The sequence below is a fragment of the Callorhinus ursinus genome, unplaced genomic scaffold (genome assembly GCF_003265705.2).
Source record: "Callorhinus ursinus isolate GAN/ISIS: 27379988/994484 unplaced genomic scaffold, GSC_fseal_2.0 scaffold8, whole genome shotgun sequence".
Classification (NCBI taxonomy): domain Eukaryota; kingdom Metazoa; phylum Chordata; class Mammalia; order Carnivora; family Otariidae; genus Callorhinus; species Callorhinus ursinus.
Window position 1 is genome coordinate 13,795,797 of NW_027397070.1, and position 27,219 is coordinate 13,823,015.

Here is a 27,219-nt window from a genome sequence, read left to right on the forward strand (position 1 = left end):
TACATAACAGAGCCCATGCCAAAATATATCAAGTAGTATCTCGTTGTCCAGAAGGAACATCTGCAAAGATGGAAAGGTCACATTATAAGAAGAGTTTAGTGCCCTGGCACATGTCACCACGCAATCTGGCTTTTCAACTTTTCATTTAGTTTCTAAGATTTGCAACTAGCCAGTCAGCTAAAACAGAACAATTTATGTTTCTTAAAAGAGTATTTCTTTTAAAGTAATGTAGAGGTAAAGATCTAGATCCAGATCACATGGGTTCAAATTTCTACAACCTATGAAACATTAGACAAGTACATAAACATTTGGCCTTGATTGATGCATCAGTAAAATGGGAAGAATGATGGCTCCTCCCCCAAGGTTGTTGTGAGAATACACAGAGTTAGTGTATGTAAAGCAGTTAGCAAAGTGCCTGTCCCCTGACAAATTATGAGTATTTTAGTTGCTTAAAATGAATTTTTAAAAACTTTAATGACTTCTCTCAGCAAAAATATGTTATTATTATTACTCCTGTACTTATTCAATCAATTAATTACAATATGAAGTACCTACTACCACAACGTAATCAGATAAAGCATGTTCCATCATATTTAAATATTTGTAAGACAATTAACAAGTTACATGACAACATAACATGTGGGTTGAAAATCTACCTACTGAATTCTTACTTTTAGTTACAGTATTTTTCCAAGATTTCCATTTGAGTCTTTAAAAAGCAAAAGATTTGTATCTCTGGTGAAATTCCCCATCTTTTACTTTTCCAGACATATTTATTATATCTTTTTAAAAAAAGTTCTTACACGTCAAACATAGAATTACATACGATCCAGAAATTTCACTTCTGCATATATACTCAAAAAAGTTGAAAGCAGGGATTTGAAGAAATATTTGCGCACCCATGTTCATAGTAGCATTGTTGACAACAGCCAAAGTGTGAAAACAACCCAACTGTCCACTGACATATGATGGATAAACACAATATGGTATATACATACAATAGAAAATTAGTCAGTCTTAACAACGGAAGAGATTCAGACACATGCTACAACATGGATGAACCTTGTAGACATTTTACTAAGTGAAATAAGTCAATCACAAAAAGACAAGTATGATTCCCCTTGCATGAACTACCTACAGTAGTCAAATTCAGAGACACAGAAAGTAGAATGATGGCTTCCAGGGGCTGGGGGCAGGGGAGAAATAGGGAGTTACTGTTTAGCGAGAACAGAGTTCAGTTTGGGAAGATGAAAACATTCTGGAGATGGATGGTGGTGATGGTTCACAACAAAGTGAAAGTACTTAATGCCACTGAACTGGATATTTCAACATGGTTAAAATGGTAAATTTTATGTTATGTATATGTTACCACAATAAAAATTAAATAAATAAAAAAATCACCATCTGATAATCCCAAAATTTGAGTCACTTCTTGTTTCTGTTTGCCTTGATATTTGGTTCTTTTGTCTTTTCTTCCCTAAGACCCTGTGATTTTTTAACTGAATGTAGGGCATTGTGCATAAAAAAATTTCAAAGATCCTCTGGATGATGGCGTATTTTCCCAAAAAGAGGAATAATGTTCTCCTAGCAAATAGATGGAATATGGCAGATTACTTTCATCTTGCTGAGGGTTGGACTTAGGCTTTGTAGAAACAATGTGTTTGTATTTTGCCCTTATTCCTAGGGCAGAGCCCTTCCTCTTGGATGAGGACATTCTGAGTCTCAAATGAAAACCTGTTGTGTTTACCAGAACTCCTCTACCTGGCTGGGTTTGAAGTCTTGTCTCCCCAGCATCACGGGACTGCTAAACTTTCTGTTCCTCTCTATAGCCTCTCAGCTTCTGGGGTTTTGTTTTGCTTTTTGCTTGGTTTGTGGGAGTTTTCTCCTGTTCACACATAGCTTAGGAGTTGGCAAACGCCTCAAGGGGAAATTGCATATAAACCCAAAGTTCACTTCTCTTTAGTTTCCGTCTTCTTTGGGATTTTTTGCTTCTCACGTCTCAGCCATCTGATAGCTCTGCAAGCCAATCTCCCACTCTTCTCTCAACTAAGACTTGGTCTGAACTCCCTCCCCCAATCTATCCCACAAGACTTATTAGCAAAGTATGGAAAAAGCCTGGGTAAATGTACAGCTCACTGAGATGGGCTTCCTTCCCTCAGGTCTTGTAGCTCTTTGCAAGTTCTGCCTGCTTTGATTACTCTCTAATGCCTTCAAAAGTAGTTTTGTGTATTTTGTCCAATGTTTATGTTTGCTTTCAGCAGGACAGTTGTTCTGATACAAACTACTCTGATCGCTGGAACCAAACGTTTATTAATACAGTCTTTTAAGATTCTAACTCTTCATTTGCCTCTGATTATGTTTTAAACATTCACTTGCTTTTACTTTAATTCACCTTTTTATTGACCAGAATACTTGGTTTTTATTTATACTGTTCTGGGTCCCTGTGCTTTTTAAATCCCAGATAGGCAAGTGTCATAAGTATAGCAGTGAAGATAGAACACATTTTAAGCAATGGGGGTAGATTGTTTGCCTTCACTTGGGTCTTCATCAGCCCTTCCAGTTTCCCTAACTAAACCTGTCAAGTGTCCCAACAACACATGTCAATGGTGAGTTCTCTGAATCTAAAAACTCAATGTCAAAATCCAACTCCCCTACCTTCAGACACTTTCATAGCCCTTAAAGATATTCTACTATGTTCTGAGACTGTTACAAAAATGTTATCTTCAGGAGACAGAGGCAAATTACCATCTTCAGAATTTTTGTCTTAATGATACCACCAGCATCATAAAATTTTCTTGGTATTTATTTAGATTTGACTATATTTATTTTCTACATTAGTGTGACCAGAATAGCTTGGTATGTGAAACTAGTAATCATTCAATTAAATTCAGCAAACATAACTTGGATGATGATTATATACAAGAATTTTAAGCAGGCTCCACACCCAGCATGGAGCCCCACATGGGGTTTGATCTCACAACCTGAGATCATGACCTGAGCTGAAATCGAGTGGGACGCTTAACCCACTGAGCCACCCAGGCACCCTTAACTTATCTTCTACAATAAGAGAATCAGATAAAGGTAGAAGAGTTTTTAGGAGATTTTCTTTTCTTTCTCATTTTCATCTGAAAATGTTCAGTTTAACAACCACTAGAAAAAGGATTAGGGTTTTGATAAAGACATTTCCCTCCCCCACCCAAGGTGACTGCATCTAGCTCATCAGAAATCCAGAGTAAGTCAAAAGAAAGGCTTGAAACTATTTCCAACTGGACATCTCCCATTGACCATAGAATCCCCTCACCTCCCATTAACACTCTATAAAACATGGGGAATATCTGCTCAGGCTCTGGATTGAGACACTCACGTTCCCGAAAGACAGCTACTTCCACTCAAACAACCGGTCCTCCTTTCCCTCTTGTCAGCGCTGTGTGCTGGGAGAGGCTGTGTTTGGTCTCTTAATCAGGCCTTGCTGACGAGCTGACATCACTGCAAAAGTTTTCACTTATTCTTTGGCAACACTTAAATCTTTGCCAAAGGCCAGTCAGTAAGTCCGAAAGTATTGTTAGTGAGAGGCTGGGGGAGTCGGTGTGTGACTGTCAGCTAGCAATCTATGGTGATGACAGGAGGGAAATCTAGGAGCTGACACCATTTTAAAGGTCACTCTGTGGCAGAACAAAAGACCTCTGACAGAGCTCTGGGACAATGGAAGCATAAAGATGCTGCTATCTGAGCACTCTGGAAATTCATTATCCTCTCCCTGATTGTAAAGACACTTTACAACCCAATACAGCTTAAACCAGCAGCTATTTGCTTTCGCAGTGGTATAAAAGAATCTGGTAAAACAGAAATGCCAAATAATGTGCCCATGGTTCAACTTTCTGCTTTTTTTTTTTTTAAATATTTTCCTTTAGTATTTTCTCCTTACCCTACATTCTTTCATTTTCAACCTTGAATTGCTAAATAATCAGAGTTTAAAGGGCTTAGCCACACACTTTCTGTGAAAAGCTATTACATACATTTCATGTCTAAAATTTTATGAGTATAGGGGCACCTGGGTGGCTCAGTTGGTTAAGCGGCTGCCTTCAGCTCAGGTCATGATCGCAGGGTCCTGGGATCGAGCCCCGCATTGGGCTCCCTGCTCAGCGGGAAGCCTGTTTCTCCCTCTCCCACTCCTCCTGCTTGTGTTCTTTCTCTAGCTGTCTCTCTCTCTCTGTCAGTTAAATAAATAAATAAAATTAAAAATAAATAAATAAATTTTATGAGTATAATATACTAAGGCATTGATAAGCCATTTTTAAAAGGAACACAGATCATTCAGGAACAATAAGAGTAAGCCCATGCCTGAATTGAGATCATCTCTTTTTTTCTCTTTGCAAAACAGGAGAAGATTTGGAAGAAGAAAATGGCTCAGTTTCCTGGATGCCATAATCTGGACCTGGGCCCACCACATGTAAGACCTGCTGGGCAGATTTGCTAGAGTTTATTCTCCAAACTCTCACCTCTCGTGTTTTCTTATTCTTTTTTTTCTCCCCGACTTGAATGGAAGACATTTGTTGTGCCATCATTCAGAAACCCAGGCCGGCCAGGGCAGAGCTCTGTAGTGTGGGAGCAAGAGCAGCTGGGATGGTCTACTTTCCTCCTTATCACCGCAGGAAAACAAGGGAGCAGGGGTCTAATGCAGAGCATGATGACTCTAGTTATTCCTACAGCACTGGATACTTGAAAGCTGCTACGAGAGTGGATCATGAGTGTGCTCACCACGCACACACAAATGGTAATTCTGTGAGGTGATGCATATGTTAACTAACCCTACTGTGGCAATCATTTTGCAATATACACGTGTATCAAATCATCACACAGTACACCTTAACCTTCACAATGTTCTATCTTGATTATATCTCAATAAAGCTGAAAACAATCCAAAACAAGGGAGCACTCAAGGGAGGTCCAGAGGGTACCAGGAAGGGCCTCTTTGGTAAAATAAAAAGGAGGAGAGAGAAGACACCCAAGGCACCAGGACCCTCACACAGAAGGCACCGTGGACATCTGGCACCTGCCAAAAATGAATTCACTTGGGTCCGCCAGGCTTGCAGACCCAATCAAAACCCAATGATCTACACATAGTGGATTTGCACTGCAAATTATCTGCTTAGGGGTCTGGGATCCAGTCTGTAATTACCCATCTGAGCGAAAACTCTTGTGAGTACACAGGGACCCACCACTCAGTTGTATGTGAACTCCACTGGGTCTATCTATCTATCAGATAAGAGGGACCAGCCTCAGGTTCCAGGGAACAGGGACACTAAGAACCACCCGCTCCACTCCAGCTTGGCAATACTTGGTAGATGAGTGGGTTTCTGTTGGATGAGAAGTTGGGTAGACACGAGAGAGAGAGAGAGAGAGAAAAGCAGCAGCAATTATGGGGCCTTGTGAAGTTGCACCTGGCTTAGGTGGGGAGGAGGCTGATTCCTGGGACGAGTCGACGCCTCCACTGTGTCTTCAAGTCCAGTACTTCCCCTCCCTTCCACGTGAAAGTGAGGGGGTTTCCAGAGGCTGCCCAGGGGGTTTTCTCTAGGGGCAGGTCCTTCTATTTTCAAGGGTGCTTTCAAATCACCTGGTCATGTTACATTAGGTAAACCACGTTTTAAAAAGCGGACCCACTAAGACACCAAATTAAGCCGAAGATCTTGGAGTCGGCCCACCTGTAAAAAGAAAATGTCCAAATCCTACCAGGTTGTTGTTGATTTTGAGTTGTCGACGTCCTGCTTCCTTTGTTTGTGTCACAAGCCACTCTTTCCCCTTCTTAATGAAAACAAGAGGGAGTGATTATACCTCCTGGGGCTGTGCCATTTATGCTGTCTGAAAGGCACTTAAACGAGTGGCACATTATCTCACACATCTGGAGTTTACCAAATTAGCCAATTATGCTGGAGCTCATAAAACGAGGCCTTAAATGTCATTTAACTAGAAAATATTATAATCACCAAGTGGTCTGATTGTAAGATGATACTTGGGGCAGCATCAGTGGTTACAGAAAACAAATCATGAAACAAAACACAGTTCAAATGCCCCCCAAATGCAACCACATATTTTCTACAGTAATACTTTCTGAAGAATACCATATTTCTGAAGGCACCAGCAATCAACATGTTTCTCATTTGAGACTAAGTCTAATCCGACCTAGTTGTTTCCGAGTTATTTGCCTTGGGCAAATCAATGCCCATGAGTTTTTCTCATAAGAAAACTGAGGAACATGCAGGATGAGAGCAGACTGATGGAAAACCATGAACTTATCAGAGATACGGAGCCATCTGTAAGGGATGGGACAATAACCGTATTAAGAGTCTTGAGTTATCAGAGGTTTGTGGTGCTGTTTTGGAATTGACAAGATTTGATTAACTGAACACATTTGGTCTCTCAGGGCTTTCATATTTTACTTGAAGGAAGAGATAAAAGCTGCTTTAAATTGCTATGTGATTTGAGGGTAGGAATACTGCAAGTTTTAGAATAGCTATTTAAAACTTAGGGGTTTAGGGCGCCTGGGTGGCTCAGATGGTTAAGCATCTGCCTTCGGCTCAGGTCATGATCCCAGGGTCCTGGGATCAAGTCCCGCATCGGGCTCCCTGCTCCTTGGGAGCCTGCTCCTCCCTCTGCTTCTCTCTCTCTCTCTCCCTCTGTCTCTCATGAATAAATAAATAAAATCTTTAAAAATAAAGAAAAAACTTAGGGGTTTATAGCCACTACTTTCACATTGTCTTCTTTTCATTTAGTATATAACAAAATTAGGTGTTTAGTGAAAGGTGATATAATATAATGGGAAAACCATGACATGCCACTAATACTTGTGTGACTTTGGGCAAGTTATTTAACTTCTCTGATCTTTTGTTTCCTCATACAAAATACAGACATAACGCTATGTTGTGTTCAGAATAGTGTTGCATTGGAAATAATATATGAAATAATATATGAAAAAGTCCCCAGCATCATGCCTGTTACACTGAAAAAAAAAAGTATTAGTTTCACATCTGTCTTTACCTATGTCACGGGAATATCTTAAGTTCTGTTTTATTCTTTTTCCTCTTTGTTTCAGCAAGAATGGTCACTAGGTGCTTTCAGAAGAGGGAGAGTAAGGGGACAGGCAGTCCTGGTTTTACATTAGCAAAATTTACAAGCCCATCTGTGAGCATCTCCACCACTCTCTTTAGAGCAACAGGTACAAAAGAGACTAGAAAAACTTTCAGGAGATACTCTGAAGCAGAAGGAAGGAAGAAGCGATGCAGGAACACACAGTAAATGGGGACACCAGCTGCTACTTGGCGGGAGAATTTACAAAATGAAACTAATTGGTTTTAAAGGCACCTAATCAGGTAGGCTAAATTTGTTCTGGGCTCACTATTTCCGTAGATGGACCTATGGGTTTATTTTTACCAAACTGAAATAAGATGAAAAAATCATGGTGACAATGGAGGACTCGCAACAGTGACAAATTCCTTGCCTGTGAGTTCTCTCTTCTCCATTAGACAAAACAACGATGGCCTCTTTGGTAAATATATATGGTATGAGGATTCCATATAAGAGAAATCCTTGCAGAGCATTTGGAAGGACGTTTTTGGGGGGGCAGGGGTAAAGCTGGGTTGAAAAACCCTGTCTTTCATTAAGTACAATATATCGATGCTTTTGCTTCTTAAAAGAACCTTAGAAGTGGTTAAGGGACTTGGACCCATGTATTTGAGCCCCAGTCCCTTGTAAACATGAATTCTGGGCAGAGAAGTGGGGAATTGCATTTCTCAGGATGGTGACGAGTACCCTTCCCTTTCTTACGGCGGGGAGGAAAATGGGAGATCTGTGCAGACATTAAGAGTATGATCAGACTTTAATGCTCTTAAACAAAAGAAAAGAAATAGCTTTCAAAACCTTTAACTTGGGGAATATAGGAAAAACCAGGAGAGACGACTTGTCTTAACTATGCTAATAGTCACACTGACTTGCACTATGTTCCTGTAGCAACAGACCAGACTGGCCGGGATGCACCTGAGTGAGAAAAATATCTTTGAAAGCAGAGTGTACTCTAAAAGCTAAATAAGAAAATGAAAAGGAACTGCTTCCACTAGGAAAAAGATTCAACCGAACTGTGCTAAAAGGATTTCTTTTCTTTTTTTAACTTAACACTATGAAATGTTTTTGCTCTGTATCAAAGATAACAGGAAGTTTTTTCTTTTGTATTTTTACAAATATTTCCATCTCTGAGACTAGAGCTCTCCAGCTTTGGGCTAATAACATGTCCAGATCTAAAGGCATTACAGAAAGAATGTCAATTTGCTCTAGAAGCAATTATACATACAGTCTAGGAAAAGGCCAATTTTACTATGCAAGGACCACACATGCTGTCTGTTTGTTGTATTACTTGATATCAAAGCAGGAACATCAAATTCTTCCTAACACACATGAAATAAAGAGCCTGGCTAAGGAACTCCCACATCCAATTCAGAGATACCTGTTGCAGCTTACAGAACTTGGAAATGCTGCTACTACTGTTTTACTGGAAAGGGACACTGCTATTGACTACATAATGCACTATGATTTCTTTAACTTTACATATATTCTGGGTAAAATGAACATGACTTTGATTCCAGTTGTCACAGATGCAGGTGTATCATTAATGCATGGCATTTAGGTACCATATCACGAGAGTACTAGCAAGAATTTGCTGATTCTATGTCACTAGGTCACCTAAAAATATTTAATCAGTTATCAAGATTATTATCATAACTTCAGAGGGGGTGGTCAATAGCAAGAATTATTATCTCTGTTTCATTTTGCATCCTTATGATTTTGATGTGATGACTTGTATTCATTTAATGAGTACTTACTATCTCTACTCAGTGCTAAACACAGTCACGGGAGATACAGAGCTAAATGAAAAATGGCCCTTAAGGAAATATATTCTTGAGGTGGGAGAGAGGAGACAGAAAATAGCCACAGTAAATTAGAGAGGTGCGTGCTATATTTTGCATAGCACATAAGAATGACTACTAAAGAAAGCGTGTGGTAGAGAAACAGATGGTCAGAGAGAGAAATGTGAGGGCATCCTTGAATGAAGAGGGATGGTTTCTTGAGTGGATGAAGGGGTCGGTCCTGCAGGAATAAGATAACGACCAGCATGTAAAGCTACAAGAATGTGAGCAGATCTGCTATCCTTAGAGCAGATCTATGTATGGGCAATGAGCCAGGAGAAGAAAGGAGGGCCAGAGTAGCACGGGCACTGTACCACAGTAAGAAGTTTAGGTTTTCTGGGCACCTGGGTGGCTCAGTCGGTTAAGCGTCTGCTTTTGGCCCAGGTCATGATCTCAGGGTCCTGGGATGGAGCCCCAGATCAGGCTCCCTGCTCAGCGGGCAGCCTGCTTCTCCCTCTCCCTCTGCCCCTCCCCATGCTCGTGCTCTCTCTCTCTCTCTCTCTCAAATAAATAAAGTCCTAAAAAAAAAAAAGAAAAAAATAGGTTTAGGCTTTCTACTGCAGGGCATATTTTTATATATTACCCAAATACTCCAAAAGTAAATGAATTAAAACACTGTGATACTGGCATAGAGATAAACTAATAAAACAGAATAGGAAATGGAGAAACAGACTAGAAAATTTAGATGATGTATTTGTGGAAGTTTAATATACAAAAAAGCTAGGATTTCCAATAAGGGAATAAAAGCGAGATTTTTCAACAAGTGGTGTTTGGACAACTCACTAACCATTTGAAAATAAAATTTAATTCCTATATGCCACACAGTGCATTAAAAAAAATCCTCAGATGGATTAATGATATAAATGTAAAACATACCAGAAGAAAATGTTTATAATCTTGGGGTTAGAAGACATCCTTCTTTCTAATGTGACAAGGTCAGATATCACAAAGGAAAAGATAGATGTAATCACAAAACCACAATCTTCAAAAACGTCAAGGTTCTGAAAGGTGTAAGGCACTATAGCTCTAAGAAAAATGACAAATTGGGAAAATATTTGTAATCTATGTCATAGTTAAAGAATTAGTACCTATAATATATACTGAGCACCTACAAACCAATAAAAAATCTAACCCAAGAAAAATGGGCAAGGAACACAAATAAGAAATTCTTGAAAGAAATGACAACTAATGGTTATAAAAGTATGTTCAATCCCAGTTACAATCAAAATAATGCTTGTAGACAATTTTATTTTTCACCTGTTAGATTATTAACAGGAGATACATGTGGGTGACAGATATACCAAACAATGATTGGTATTGTCCAGTGTTTGAGAGGGTGTGGAGAAATGAGAACTCTCAAATACTGATACTTTTTGGAAGATAATTGGGTAACATTTATAAAATGTGCATATCATTTGATCCTGTATGTCCATAGCTAGCAACTTATTTTATAAAAAAAAATTTATGTGCACACAAATGTGAAGAAATAGTATAAGGATATTTATTGCACCATCGTTTCTATTAGGGAAAATCTGCAAACAACCTAGTGGTCTGCCAAAGGGTTTAATTTAATAAATTGCAGAATGTAGATACAAAAATTACTATGGTATTGTTAAAAATATATATACTGTCACGGAAAGACATCCATGACATATGTTTAACTGAAAGAAACAATTGACCATAGTATAATCTGCCAAGAGAGGTAGTGAACTACAAAGGTTAGGAGTATGGGCTTTGAGGTCAAGCAGACCTGGATTTGAGTCCCACTTCCATTATTTATCAGATATGCGAAAATGACTAATTCCTCTGAGTCTTGGTTTCTTCATTTGTCCAACTGAAATGGATTCTAATAGAACCTACCTCACAGAGTTATAAGCAGAATTTCTAGCACATAGTAGAGGCTAAGTATATACCAGCTATTATTATTACTGTTATCATTTTTTACATACTTATTACTTTCAACCACTTCTCTTATGAAAACAACTTCAAAAAGCAAATCTAATATCCTTTGGAAAATTTTGCTGGAGTCTTTAACTGAATCTATACATCAAAGACCATTTTAGCTTATGTAAAAAAATATTTTTATCTGATCAGCTAGTAGATAGGATAACAAATCTGACACATCAATTTTTGACATAGTTCTGTTTTGAATATTCATAAGCCACAATGCAAATAAGGAACACATTTGGACACTATATTCAAGAATCAAAATAAAGAACTATTACATTTAGATAGCTGCTGTTATGAGAACTTTAAAAAATCTCAATGGCACAAAATAGAAATTGTCTTCTAGTCAGCAAACTGATTATTAATATAATTTTTGTCGTAGTTCTTATGTATACATATTTAGTTTTCAATTGTATTATCAGGAAAAACACACAAAAAAGTAGGAAGGCACCCTTTTAAATATTTTCCTCTAATAACACTAGGAAAATGAGCCATTCAAAATGAGAAAAACATGTTATGTAGTAATATGTCAAACACTTATATCAACATAAAGTTCAGACACAAAGAACCGTACATACCCTTCTATTCGGAAAATTGTTCGAAAGCTGTCTCCCAAGCTTTTATAACTGTTTGGATCAGTTGCACATCTCTGAATCTGGAACCTAGGAGGAAAATAAATCAAACAAAAAAAAAAATTCCAAGTTAAGGATTTTGCCAAATGGCTTTCCTCATTTTTCAAAGTCTTAGGAAACTTAGCCTTTTCGGGTTAATCTAAAATATTCTGGGTTTTGCTCTAGATTTTATTGCTATATTTGCCTTATATAATCTTTACATTATTTTTGTAGCCTTTAAAATTATATTTCTCTGTACTTTAATAGAAACTATAGAGAGAGGTTTTTCATCTGTTTCTTAGCCAGGCAGATGCACCCCGAGGCATTTATGCCTTTTTCTTTTATGGAAAGCATACACAGATGTCATAGATTGTTTTAATGTATAATTCAGAAATCTGAAGGTGCATATGAAACAAATAAGTAGCTCTATTTCTTATCTTAATTAGTGCCCCCTTGATGGTAATTTAATACAAAGGTTAAAAATACAGAGCAGCTAATATGGCCTAACTTTGATCCTGATTGTGAATTTGGAATTCATTCTGGTAGACAGGAGCCTGTGCCGAGAGCAAGAGTTGCAGTTGTATTGTGATACAGTTCACAATCCCTACTTCTACTTCATGATGGAACAGAGCTTGTCATTATGTTCAGGCTTCCTGAATTTTCACAGAAGCACTGTGTCCGGTATGCAGTTGGCGCTCGGCAAAAATGTATGGCATTTTAGAAAGAGAAATTCTTTTTTTCTTCTTCTTTTTGGTTATGATCATGCATCTCGCGACTCTAACCTTCAAAATTTGGGAGTTTCCCAACGTGAGGGTCTTAACTTATTCATTATGTATTTTACTTTGGGGTTTGTTTCTAAAGAGATTTATGACAAGTACTCTCATTTCCCTACACCCCAGTTGTTCTCCATTTTGGGGTTTCTTTAGTCTGCTCACTACTTGTGTTTAACTTCCTTGTCCCAATTCTGAGTTAAGAAGGCCCTTCTGTTCTTCCTTCCACAATTTTACCAAAAAATTTTAAAAGAACTTTTCAAAAACTCCTCTTCTATCATCTACTTTAAGATGCTTTTCTCAGATTGTTGGATTTATAATATGAACACTTCTACCTCTAAGAACGATGTATTTTATGGTTCTAGGCCCCAGGGAATTATGCTGAAAACTGACATATCACAGAAAAGGGTGACTATTTTGCTTTGATTGAAGCTGTTGGGCATATGAAAGGAATGAGTATATCATAAAACTGGAAAGTGAGGCTGGATTATATTTGATTTTGTAGAGAGTTGCTGAACATAATTGTGCAGGAGGGTAGCCATTCTGAGATGAGGAAGTTGAGTATTCCAGCACAGTTCTCCCAGCAGAACACATACAAATACCTACAGAAATATTTATTGCCTGACTGCATGGACTGGAATGGGAATATGGAGGCGAAACAACCATGGAAGCCATATAATAATCCTGGTGAAGATAATGCCAAAATATCAATGGAGGCAACAGGAATGTAAAGAAAGGGGTGAGTTTGTTGGGTAATCCTTTTTCTCTTTAAATAAACGCGCGCGCGCGTTTGTGTGTGTCTGTGTTTTATGATACATTCAACACGACACCCTCTTGATCCTCTTCAACCCAGCAAGCAATATTCTACTATTGCCAAAATTTAAAACGTCCTAAATATTCATCTCCATAATGGTTTTGTCAAACTTAAACCTCTATTAGCATGATCATTTTTAGAAGGTTAGTTTTTAGATAAGAACTGTATCTCTAAGATTTAAACTGTATTGAACTCATCAGAAGATCATGGACAAATACAGCTAACTCATTTAAACTGTTCCGGATCTAGAGGTACATTTGGTGTAGGCATAACCACTGGCCCAGAAGGCTCAGTAAGCAGTTCTGTCTAGAACCAAGAACATGATTTCATGGTCAGGTAGATGGACCATGTTTGGTATTTCTGGACTACTGCAAATAGATGAGATAACTTGGTACTTTGGATACAAATGAATTAACACTAAACTCAAAATTGTACAATGAGAAAACATATGTACACCTACACAACAAATAACTTTGCATAAAATTTGTTTATACTACAAATAACATAGGGAGTGATTTCCAAAATATGACATTGATTCTTGTGTGAAAAAGAATCTCCATCTCTGCAATTGCGTATTTGTAACCTATATTCATTGCTAAGTATGAAACATTTTCTTAGGTCTTAGTCGGGAAGTCCAACATTATTCTCTAACTGTTCTTTTAGGAAAATAATTTAAAATAGTTTTATATATTATAAAAGTATAATAGCTTGTAGATTTTTCTCATATCAGTAATAATTTTCATTAAGTTCACTTACCTCCATCAAATTCCTTTCTAGATGCTTTTTTCCCAAATTACCAAGTATTTTTAAAATAACCATCACATGAAATAAGATCTACAGGTTTTAAAAAACTCAGAGTATCACCTTCACTGTCAAGAGTCACAATAAATAAATACATAAATGAGAAAAATAATTTACAATATAAAGAAAAATATCCACAATGTCAAGTAGCACCAGCCCCAAATAGCCCAGGTGTTCATCAGAGGGAGCAATTACTGATTTCTGCAGAGGGTCAGAAAGGACTTCAGGAAGGAGAAGGGATTTGAGCTGGTCTTATAGGATTCAGAGGCAAAAAGAGTAAGCAGGAAAAGGCATTCCGGGTGGGGAAATGAGAGAAACAAAGGCCAGTGAGGAAAAGTTGTCCTTTCAAGAGAAGGGAAGAAAGAGATCCCCCGGCACGGCAACCTCCCACGTTTCCTTCAGGACAGGTGTTAATAGGACTCTGCTGTGGAATTCAGTTGCTCAAGTGGAGACCTGCGTGGGTTGGGGGAGGAAATTTATGAGATAAAGTCAAAAAGCCCAGTAGAGACCATTTGACCGCTTCCTGCTCCTCATCTGAGTATTTCAGTGAGGCCATCTCCCAGTTATGTGACCCTGGTCTTAGAAGGGACTATAGATGAGTCAGCAGAGGGACCAAAGCAAGTGCATCCCAATGTCTAGAAAAATGACCTTAGCCCCACTTTCACTGCTGAAGTTAGAGACATCGGCTTTGTCTATGATGTCTGTGTGCTTGGGTGACACTGAGGAAGGTCTTCCGTCAGCTTACACCAAGATGAATACGGACTACAGTTCTTTCATAACTAACTAGTCATCTAACCTTGCTATTGGGAGTCTAGGCACTTTACTTGTTAGCTGCAATTTCTTTCTTTGTGTAGAATCTGACAGATACTAGTTCTAATCTGCCATTCATTCAGTTAATAAGAGTTCTTGAACACTTAGTATGTAGTAGGTATCCACTATTTGGGGCATTACAAAGAAATAAGACACAATCCTGTGCTTCTAGTTAGGTGAAGGAGCTATGCAAATAGATGATTACCATATGAAAGTAATAATAGTGTTTCAGAGTATCCAGTGTCAGCCCAAGGAGTTTTCCTGGCACTGAGTAAATACCATTACTACTCTTCTTGGAGATGATCTCCTATCTATGGGTGGACTGTAGCTGACAGAAAATACCACTACGTGGAGACACTGGAGCAAAGAGGGAAAACGGGAAGGCTATCTTTGGGCTAAATATCTGTGATTAAATTTTACCCACCCACTTTAGAACAGGCAACAAGACCAGTGAATGGAATCCAAAAGGAGTGAGTGTTCCACTTAGAAACTGACCGATGAGTGACACTGTGTTAATTACAAACAGGAGTGGTGACATCAAAATAACATTACATGAGGAGCGTCCGCAAGCTGTGTGGTAAAGCAGTGCAAAAGGATGGGCAGGCAGGGTAAATACTAATTCCTCAGTAAAGCCACCCGCCATTCTTCACTAGGCTAAACCAGCTGGAGGTCCCATTAAGCAGGCTAAGGCAAGTACAGCTGTCTCTTCTACTGCCCATCTCAAATGCGGCGTGTCTACACTTTGCAGAGAAAGTACATGCAGTATTTAGTTCTACTACACATGACTTGTTCGGATCACAGAGTTATCAGTTCTTCTAAGGAATCTGTTTCAAGTTGATATAATTACAGTGCATTTTGGTCAGTCATGTAAAACAGCAATTTCCTTCTTCCTCTCTACTACATTTCAGCAACTTAAAAGGTTTCTCTCTTGAATTGAAGCTTTACGTCAGCATTATTCCAAGCTGCCTTCTGGGCTAACAAATTCTCTCTGTGCCCAGGGAGACAATTTTCCAGTTACGTAATACAACTCTTTGTAAAATTACACACTACGTAATACAACTCTTTGTAAAATTACACACTACTCTTGATTGTACTTAGAAGAAAAGGTTGGACCTTTCCATTGTCCTAATAAAAGCAGCTTAGACACATCTGGAATCTCCATCTGAGAAACTTCTCTTATTAGAATGAAATCCTGCTGCCAAACTGGCAAACAGGACAGTGGAGTAACACTTGAGAAGTCTTCAGTGCCTGATGTGCAGTCAGGATGAACCACAAAGAAAGGCGTGTGGCTCAAACCCTACATACGCCTCATTGCCCAGGAGCCAGCAACCCCGTCTGCTGGGGTGCCAGGGAGCACAGTCCTGCACACTCCTCGAGTGGAGGGAACAGCCCTGTCATCCGCCATGCCATAAACATCAAGTGAGTCACTGTGGTAACCACCAGGGCAAAGAAGGGCTGTGCAATGTTCACAAACAAACGTACCAGCATATTTTTAAAAGCTGAAGAATGTTCTCACTCACTAAACTGTTTTTCTCTGAACCGGTCGAGAACGATTACTGCAGCCTTTGCCACTGGCTTCGTTGTGTCCTTAGCCGGTGATACCAAATTTCAGACTAGTCTGTTGTTGATTCTCAGCACATTTAGAAATGCCAGGTTAGGCATTCAGCTGGTCTGAGCACTTCTAAGATACCGCCATAAAAAAGATCTGTCTGTAAGAAATAAAATGACTTCGCTTGCCTTAAAAGCTGGAGGACGAGGTTGTTTGAAAATATCAAAACCTCAAATTTATGCAGTGCCTTTATCTGCAAAGTAATTTTGTATCTATCATCTTTTAAAAAATACTGATGGCTAATGGCATCTATACTGGGGAAGGGAGGCTTCAGGACACACACGTACAGATACACGTATAGGCATACATGTATGTGTATATGTAATTTATAGTATATTTTTATGAAAGGTGGCAGTTGAGTTGCAAAGAGTCAGATTGGGGTCGATGAGGACATCTGTCCTGAAGCTACGTTCGCATAGCACACACTCTGCTTTTTAGTTCGATTGTCCGATTGTTTGTGGTGCTTAGGGTAGGGAACTGATGGAGATTCGGAAGGGGGCGAAAGCCGTCCAAACCATCCCTTTGGCGCTGCCATTGATCCCGAGCAGAACAGCGAGATAGGTGAAGTTTAGTTCTAGCATCATCTCCAGGTCATTTTCCAGTTCAGCAGTGTTCTTGTGCTCTCTCCTACCTTCTCCCTTCTTCAACTCCCTTCAACTCTCAGAAAAGCATTCACACCATTTATCCTTAATGTAGCTTTTCAACTGAGATACTGCCGCTCAGATCTTGTCCCCTGTTAAAGGGATTTCAGCTGTCAGAGGTGAGGTAGAAAGGTTTGTTTTGATTCGGGTGGAGATGCAGGGTACGTCTGGCACCAAAGATAGTCCTGAGTGGTACGGTTTTTCCTGAGTGGAACTGTGAGCTACCATCATGCTGTAGGCTACATAAAAATTACACCTTTGTGTCAGAGGTGAGGAACTTGGAAAAGAGACACATGCCGGGAGCCACCAGTTACAATTTAAGTGTGGCCACAAAGAAGCAGTGAAAACTAGTGAGGTTTGTAGCTTAACCCTTCTTGGCCTTTCTCCTCAGCAGTAAAATGGGAGAGCAGACAGCAGAGGACACTCTGATTTTGAAGGGACAGGGACACAGAGACTTATATTTTATGAGTTTGTTAGCCATAAGAAAGAGGAAGCATTTAATTTTGTTTTGTAAAGCCCCAAATTCCATATTTTATAGAGGTGGGAGACAGCTAATAAAAATTGTACACTGACAATAAGTGGTGATGAATCTAATGAAACTCCCTGCCAAGATCTTCGCAAATGTGCTACGAGCCAAGATCATTAGTAATTACCAGAATGTTACACATGCTCCTTAATAAACACTTAAGAAACCCACTAATGAATCAGAGATTAACAGACTAAAGGTTTGCAATTACAGAACACATTAAAAGCATAACTGTAGGAAGATTAAGTAAAGATTTTAATTTGCCGTAATTAGCCTATCTTACTGAAATAAGAGGTTTCTCCTACCGGAGTATGTCTGCTTTCTTACTGGTTGGTTGGGCATGGCTCAAGTCACACCGAACATGCAAAGACACATCTGAGGCTTTGAAATTTAGGTGTATACACCTACCTTACAGACTTCGGGAAAAGGCCCCAGGAAGCCCACTTTGAGAAAAATTCCCACCTTGTATATTTGTTTCTGTACTCTGAAAAATCACCTTCCACTAAGGCTGCCCCAAGAGAAGAAATACCCACTTTCCATGAAAGGCTAACCACTGAACTGAAGGGGGATGGGATCTCTGCATTTGCCATCCCTGCAGAAAGAGCAAATCAGATGGGGGTTGGGGGGAGCAAGGCTGCGACTTGAGAGACAATTCCATCAGTTTTCTTTAGTATGTGCTGGGGAGAAAGGTTTTCTTTGAACATTTCTCCAAAAAAAAAAAAAATGTGGGCTATGGGTATTTTGTTTTACTTTAGATTAAATATAACAATAATCCACGTAACACTGCCTTGGCAATGATGAGCACAGGAGTCCTTGAGCACAGGAGTTCTTTATTCATGTTGGAAGGGTGTAGTTTGCTGTTCTAGGCACAGATTTCTGCCTCAACATTTCCTGAGACCCTCATCTGTACAAGAGGCAAAGTTAAGAATTCTGGAGACACAGAGATGAGTAAGCCACAGACCTTGTCCTCTAGAACAGAACAAACAGGTGGAGGGCAGGGAAATGTTAGTAGTTCATTATAAAATAAGGCAGAATACAGGGGCGCCTGGGTAGCTCAGTTGGTTAAAGCATCTGCCTTCCGCTCAGGTCATGATCCCAGGGTCTTGGGATCGAGTCCCATGTCAGGCTCCCTACTCAGCGGGGATCTGCTTGTCTCTCTCCCTCTGCTCCTACATCCGCCCCGCCTGCACATGCTATCTCTTTCTCAAACAAACAAACAAATAAATAAAATCTTAAAAAAAAAATAAGGCAGAATCCAAGTGTTAAAGATTCTGGGAACTAAATTCGTCTGCAACTTAAGCATTGCTTTTGCTTGCTGGGTTCATGACTTAGGCCTGGCATCAATTAGGACCCTAAACTAAAGCTAACAAATCCACAAGGGTCATGAGTTTGGCTCTGTCTGCGAAGTGACCACCGACCAAAGTTCAAAAGCTGTACCCTTACATATTTGGCTGCTTATCAAGTTATTCTAAAAATTCAGGGAAAAGAAAGATCTTTCCTCACTGTTGCTCAGTCATCACTCTGAGAGAGTCTCTTTAGAAAAGAAATAAAGACCTATGCCTGGTAAAAATTAAGATTTTGCCTGTTTAAAGTCTGAATATCTTTACTAGGTGTAGGTGGGCCGGGCTCTGATTTGGCTTAGTGTTTATGATATTGTAAAGAAGACCAATAAATTTCTCTATGTTATTTGAAAACAGTTTATAATTTGAAGAAATATGTAACCTGGAGTGCTCAGTCAGCCTAGATAATTACTACAGATAAAGTAACACATCTTGGCAAGGCCACAAAAGCAAGGGAAATCTTCTGTGCCATGTCATTTTGAACACGCTTTTGAGCAGAGCCTCAAAAATATTATCTCTCTGAAATATCAGATCAACCCAGATAGCCTGATTATACTTTAAATAATTTCCTGTGATCCTACACACATCTAATTGCAGTCTTCTTTCACAAGCCAGGGAGATTTAAAGTCTGATATTCTGTGACTGTACATTTTACAATTCACACTTTAACTATACACTTAAATATCCTATAAATGGTTCATTATTTTGCCAACCACAAGTTTTGTTACAATAAACATTTACCTATGTGTCCCTGATTAATGTGAGGAAATAGATCTAGTTTTGTACATCTTACACAATTATAAGACATACGGTATTCCTAGTATGTAGAATCTGTGCAAAAGTTGACATTGTAAGATGAATCATGGTAAGACAGTTGATTCTACCATCTGGCACACGTTCTTCCAGTTGTTTATGTTAGTTATGGGATAATAACTAAGAGCACTGACAGTATAATTCTAAAATTTATTTTAATGACAATATGCTAGTTAACAAGTCAGAGACAAATGATCATTAGAAATTACAACCTAAATCGAATACTGTTAAACCACAAGCAATAAAACAGGCTGATTGACATAGCTGTACAATTAAAGTGCTCCAAGCATAAACTGGTCTCAATTAAACAAAAGCCTGACTAGCATGACTTTCAGTATTTTGCTTTGTAAAATACATGTCACAATATAAAATTATGCTTGTAATATAATAATATAGGGCTGCCACTTTTTGAATATACGTATGTGTGCATATATTTAAAGAAATTTCATATTTAATGTCAGCAAATGACCAGATGCACCTACCTACATTTTCCCAAGTGCACTGATGTAGGCTGGCCATTACAGTGGTTAATTAGCATGAAATCAGATTCCGCGTGGGAAGGGCGGGAAGGATGGATCACAGGATGGAAAATAACTCATTAGCAAGGTAATGAGAGTAGAGAGGGTGACTTCAGCTTTAGCAATCAAACACTAAAATTACTATAGTCATGACAAGTATCATTGTTTTCCCATATTCCCAAAATAATTATAGTTTTAAAAAATTTGATACCCCCCCCCAAAAAAGTCAGCTATATTCTTTCTCTCTCTGATCCTCCCCACCTACCTCTTTGGGTCTATAGGTTTTTCTAATGTTCATCAATAGCACCTACTGCCTGGTGACAGAGAACCCCAGGATGCCATTCTCACCTGTTGAGCTTCAGCTCATTGCTCAGGATGAGACTGAAGGTCTTGGTTTCCAGCCTCTATAAAAGATTTCCAGAACAGGGAAATCGAAAGCAGTCAGAATCTACCAGAACCCTCTTACTGGCCCTGGGAACTGAGCCACTTCACATAAACTAATTATGCCCTAGAGACCATAAGCCAAGGTCCCAGTGAGGGAGAACGTCAGAGAATATAGAGTCTCTGGAGACCTAATATACCATTCCATTTTATTTTAACTGATCAAATGTGCCTATCTTATGGTTTACTTAGCACTAATAAGGAAGGATGTTTTTCAACAATGTCAAAGAGAGAAAGATTAAGAGAGTGGGTGGTTTCTTTGCATTCATAAGCATAAATGCTTATGCTAGAAAGAAATTTGGGGAATGGAGGTAAGAAACTCGGCTAGTAAGGAAGAAAACGTGCTTATGCTTATTGGAGTTGAGGAAAATTTCAAGGGTAGTTTTTATTTTTATACCAAGATTGACCTCATATGTTACCAAGATTTGGATCTGTTACTGATTCCAAATGAGGACAGTTTTCAAAAGCATTTTATAGGTGGACAGGACCCAAAAATGATTAAAAAAGTGGTGATCATACTGCTTACTTGTAAATCACTTTCAACTTGGAGAGCATTTTTACACATGTGATCTCATCTCAGGGAACTCCTCAGTTTCACGGTTCCTTGTATTTGTAGGGTAAAAATCACTTGAGAAAGGGAAAAAGAAAAAGTATCAGCTTGGAGCTAGAAAAGCATCAGACTAGAGGGAATAGGTTTCCCTGAAGTCTCTCACCTTGTTTTTGTCTCTAGGTCAGAGAATGTCAGTAAAATTACTTCTCTAAAACCAAGCTTTTTTCATTTGTTAAAGAGGGAATAATGTTATTTGCATGCCACCCAACTGACTTTGAAGTTTCTCTCTGGAACTCTAAAAAAAATCAGCCCTGAATTAACTGTTGTGGGGAGAGCCAGTTTTCAGAGATGAATTGATTGTGTTAATTTGATCTGATCCCTCATTGTCTGGAGTATAGACTGTGGGTGGAGAGGGATCCTCATGCGGGAGGTGGGATGGACATCTTTGTGGAAGAATTTGGATGCAGTCCTATTTGAAGTGCAAGACATCATGTGATTCCGCATTGTAGACAACTGGGTTGATACATTGTAGACCAAAACAAAACAAAACAAAAACCCCAAAACCACCTTTCTATATGTATTTAGCATCTTTTCTATGGGGTTTATTTCCAAGCCTACTGTCTGCCTGGGGAACACTGACTGTCGAGACCAATATCAACTAACTCTGTAACTTCTCCTCTCTCTCTCTTCCCCCAACCCCCACCCTTTCTCCTCCCTCTCTCTAACTTTCTCTCTTTTTCTCAGTGATATGCTTGTAATAATGAAGATTCCATCATGACAGGAACCCATGCTCAAGAAACCTCCAGTGGAAGGGTGTGGTTTCATTATTATCATCAAATAACATGCTAAAAATAATTAAAAATCACTTAGAACACTGGCAACAGAAGAGATGTATGAATTATTCCCACCCAGGAGCAGGCTTAACTTGGCCACAGAATTTGCACAGAAAACTTTGTTTTACCAATTAACCAAATATTTAATAAAAGACAACTAATATATTTGGCCAAATTACAGGTGGGTAGTTTGGTGGGTAACAAAGCACTTCAAGACTATTCCACTCATTTAATTTCATAAAATGATGATCTTATTCCAACTAGCAGCTTTTACATAAATGTATGTATGTAAAAGCTGCTAGTTGGAATAAAACAATTACTCTAAAAAAAAGCCTATCTCTCTACAAATTAAGATCCAGATTAATTGGATATCTTGGTTAATGTAGATTCCCTAAAATCTTAAAGACCAAACATAAGACATTCATTTAAAATGAGACTCAAGTGAGAAACCTCCAGTGAACACATAAGAGTTGAACCTCCTCCTTCAAACTTCTGCTAGGGTGAGTTCTGGTTGTGTCCAATGAAACTGCTCATTTGCGGCCAATTAATTATCATGAGTTCCAAGTATGACAATTAGATTTTTTAATGGTTAAAAGGGTAAGTTTTATGCATATTTTATCACAATTAAAAAAAAATCCTTGTTTAAGGATGCTTCACAGCCCTTTCACCATCTCACCAAGCTGTTCCCCAAAAAACCAGTTTGGTTGGGAGCATAATAGAAAGATTAGCTCAAGAAGATGGTAGTGCTGAAGGAAGGGTTTGGGGGGATGGGGTGGGGGTGGGGTAGAGGGGAGCCAGGAAAAGGGAAAGTGCTTGAGGAAAAGGATTTAGTGCAGAAAACTGGGGGACCCTGAGCTTGTCTCATCCCTCGAACAGAGCTGGATATTTATCAAATTATTCTAAATGCCCAAGAAGTCAATCAGAGGTCTGAGAGAACAAAACTGCAAGGCGACAAGTAGTAAAGTGACCACCTTTTGGAAGGTGGGAGGTGTGGAAGTTCACTTGCGGGAGAAGACATAGCTGAAGATCAGACTTAAACAGTGGGAGTTTTCGCTCCTCCCTCCGCAAGTAAGACCTTATCACTGAGCATAGAAGAGCAAAAAAAGTGTTCTGGAACAGTGAAATTTACGAAGAATTCATGCCAACTAACATTTGTTGAGTGCCTACTCTGTACACGGCACTCACATGTTAAGACTGTTTAACTCAGACACTGACCCTGTTACAGAAGTTTGCATTCTAGAGACGCCTGGGTGACTCACTCAGTTGAGTGTCTGACTCTTGATTTCGGCTCAGGTCATGATCTCAGGGTTGTGAGACTGAGCCTGGCGTCAGGCTCCACGCTCAGTATGAAGTCTGCTTAGGATTCTCTCTCCCTCTGCCCGCCCCCCCACCCTGTTGCACACACACTCTCTCTCTCAAATAAATAAGTAGTAAAAAAAAAGTTTGTGTTCTAATAGGAGACAAACCTGTGGCATTAAAACATGAATAACAGGCAAGTCTTCCTAGATTTGTCATATTCTCGCTTTCCCCCTTGAATAGTACCCAGGAAACCCAACATAGCTTGTTTGTAGTGCCTGGGGTCAGTGGGGGCCTTCTGAATGGGAATTACCCTTCTGTGCTCTTACACTGTGATCTGCTCAAGCCTCCCTACATTAACGGCCTCACAGCACTTCTCTGGTCCTTTGTTTTCTCTGTATGGTTTTGTTCTATCCGTTATTGCTAAGCAATGAGCTATCTTTTCTTGAACACCATCGCGTCTGCCCCTAAGCCACCCTCCCTGCTTCCATCTCCTCCTCCCCTTTTCTCTCCTGCATTCCTCGTGTGACCTTTCACTCACCACTTAAAACCAGCAGTGAATGAAGGACGAGATAACTCAGCTCAGTCATGGCTCTTAGTGAGGGCTGCAGGGGCCGTACTGAGTCAGGTCCAGGAGCATCAGTGCCTGGCTCTTGTAACATCTATTTTGGCTGTTCAGAGACCATTTTCTGCATGTGTTTTGCTTCTCAGTTCCATGCCAGAGTTGAGGTTCTGAGATAAGTGGGCCTCTGGCTGAGTTTGAATTTTCCCTGAGAATGGGCTGTCCTGAGAGGAGAGAAGGGGCAGAGGGTCTCCATTTTCCTCTAGCATCCCGTTCCCTAGGCTCTGTAGTCATGCGCAGGCGGAGCGCCTCAGGCAGAGACAGTCTCTCCTGCTCGCGGGAAGACAGCCCTACCGCCCACGCGCTCCTATCCCTTTGGGGTCCTTCCGCTCCACGGGTTGAATAACGAGTCCTGTCCCACCTAGACACTGAACAAGGACTAACCTATAGCTTACAATAAGGATGAGGAGGATGGCACATAGCACAGCTGATGCCAGCCATAATGATTCCTTCATTCTGTTCCCCTATGTGTTTTGTGAGTTCTAGTCCTGTTTATTTCTTCAAATAAAATGCCCTTCTTTTTTTTCTTGGTATGTTTTCCACTTTTGCATTATGAACCACGTGGTGTCTGTTATTTAGATTCTCATAAATGCATGGTTAGTTTGAAAATTTGAGGAAAATATTCTTTTGAAAAACCTATATTTTTCAGAATTCTGACCAAATCACTGTGGTTTTCTGTTGGCGCTGATGATATTGCACTATCCCTTTTGGGAGAGAGAAGAGAAAGAAACATGGAAGAGAAAAGAAAAAGGAAAGAAAAAAGAAAGAAGGAAAGAAAGAGAAAGAATAGAAAGGAAGGCCAAAAGAAAGAGAAAGAACCACTGCAAAGGATTCTACTTCCCAGTACAAATACTTTTGGAACTGCTAAGCCCACTCTTACTCATGTGTATTAGGTCAAATTCTGGCAGAAATCACAAGACAGCTGCAATTCCATACTTTGAAATGTCTATTAAAAAATCTTGATATAATTTATAGAATAGTTGGCAGGTATTCCCTGTTTTTTCTCATTCCCTTGAATGTAGACAACTTTTGGAATAAAGGAAGGGGAGAAATGAGTATTTTCAATGGTGAAGTCAGTAGAGTCACAACTCTAAATGTGATGCCAAGAGAACATTTTGCAGTGAAGATTGGTTTGAGTGTGTATATATTTTTAGTAATATTACTTGTGTCAGATTCAGTTTCAGCTAACTATCAGGAGAATTAAAAAGCTGTACAATTACTGAATGTTTGTAGGACTGAAGACAAAAACTTACCACAGGTAAACAAATACACAGAAGACACTGCACTCTTAGATACAAATAAGATAAATTTCTTAAAAACCTCAAGTTTAAACATTTTAGAAATTTAAAGGCATAAACAGATGACTTTTTTATTACATTGCAATACCAATCCTAAATGAACATGGCTTCACCAAGGGCTTTGGTTGCTAGGACTGACGCGTCTCAAAGTAACTCACATCAGGGAGGAAGTGGTTATTACAGAGACTGTGTGTGACAAAATAGTGTAATGAGGTCTCCTGGGAACCGGGACTGGAACAGGGGAATCCATCAGGGACTGTGGCGGAAGTGATAAGCAGTCCACTAACACCTCCTGCTCCCTTTTTCATTGTGTGAAGTTGATCTGGGGAGATACCGACACAGTCAGATAGTAAGCACATCCCCAGGGCCCTGTACATCCAGATGTAGGTCATGTGACTAGCTCTTTTGAATCGAGTCGAAGTTATGTAATGTGTTACTTTCAGACTGAGATTCTTATGAGTGGGGCTTCTTCATTCCCTCTCCTGTTTCACCCAATGTACTTTGCAAGATACATCTTACATCAACACTAGTTATACCTGACATCAAATCTGTCTCAATTGCGAGAAGGAAGCAGAGGACACCGAAGCTTTAGTGGGTACACAACTACAAGACGGAAGGAGCCTAGATCCCTGTCTCACACATACTTTCTTGGGATAAATACTGACATTAGGGGTTATTTGTTACTGCAACTAGATTTGCCTTAACTGACCCAAGGACCAACCTTGGACTATATCTCTGTGTCTCTCTCTCGCTCTGTGTCCTCTCTGTAGACCAGTTCCTTCTGGTCATTCATGCTTCCGCTCCCCCCCGCCCCCCCGGCACTCACTGACTTTGATAAAGCTACCCAGCCACGGTATAATATGACACAAACCTGGTGCCCACCAGTAACTCCTTTCTGCCACTACGTGTGCCAAATATCTTTTGTTTGCTCCTCCAGACACTCTCTCCACCCTTTTCCATCCTGGTCATTGCCCCGAGAGGTGATCCAAATTGATTACATCAAAAGAACCCTATGTTCTCTGTCTTCCAGTTGGATCTGGTCAATGAGAAGCCCTGGCAGGTGACAGGAGGAAGGGAAGAAGATGAATTTGGGATATTTATTTGTCTGGTTCCTTCCTGTGAGGTTTCCTCAGGCTTGTCTCTGTCAACAGAAGTTGGCTGCTCCTCTCAGGAAGCCCTCTCTTCACGACTTTTGTCTTTCAAGTTTTGGTAACTTTTCCCTTCACGCATTCCTTTGAGCTTAGAGACAGTGACAGCTTGACCTCCTGCTGCTGGTAGCCTCAGGATCCTGAGTTCTTCCTTATGATTTCTTTATACCCTGCCCATACTTTTGTTGTGAATCCATTTATAAACCACTTCCAATTATCCTAATTTGAGAGAACTGTTTCCCTTTTCACTGCAGAATCATATCCCAGTTAAAATTCTTTACGGAATCAGTTGTCTACCACTGGCTCTCTTAGCCATGTCCACAGGATAGAGCTATTCTGCAAACATGGCTGAGCCTGTGAGTGATGGCAACTTGCAGAGAAAGAGGAACTATGCAGGTATTTCAAAACATGTCTATCAAACAATATATCTTCATATCTTCTAGTAAAATTTCTCTTCTTTTTCCACTCCTGTTTAGCTAGATAATTGCCGTCATCTCTGTTGTACTTTTTTTCTCTAGTGGATTGCCTTATCACTGAGAGAGCACATTATTGCTTTTTACAGGACCATGTATTGTGAACGGTGTATGTTCCTACTATACCATTTGGAATGCAAGTCTTTAGATTTCAAAATGGAAATGTTTATAAAAACAAAATAGGAGAAAAAAGTAGAAATAACCACAGATTAGTGTTTTTGTCATGTTATTTTTTAGTGGGAGAAACATCTTTGTACCAACCTGGATATACCACGGATATATATACAATATTTGCATCCAAAGAGCTCATCAGTTTTCTCTTGGACTTTTTTTTTTTTTTGTATAATTCATGTTCTTTTTACTGCCATAAGTATCTGGCAAAAGATGGAATCAGGAATTACCAT

At 39.5% G+C, this 27,219-nt stretch overlaps 1 protein-coding gene across 2 annotated transcripts in view; it reads right to left on the bottom strand.

The window, feature by feature from the left end:
• Positions 1–27,219, bottom strand: part of SLC25A21 (solute carrier family 25 member 21) — a 471,007-nt gene that overhangs the window by 106,261 nt on the left and 337,527 nt on the right. Inside the window, exons 3-4 of one of the 2 annotated variants that reach the window (XM_073895109.1) lie at positions 21,122–21,222; positions 11,480–11,563 (exon numbers count right to left, since the gene is read on the bottom strand). In XM_073895109.1, coding sequence (XP_073751210.1) covers positions 11,480–11,563; positions 21,122–21,150 — 113 coding nt within the window. In that variant the 5' untranslated portion in view covers positions 21,151–21,222. The remainder of the gene's footprint in view (positions 1–11,479; positions 11,564–21,121; positions 21,223–27,219) is intronic. The other variant, XM_073895108.1, reaches the window with a different exon arrangement.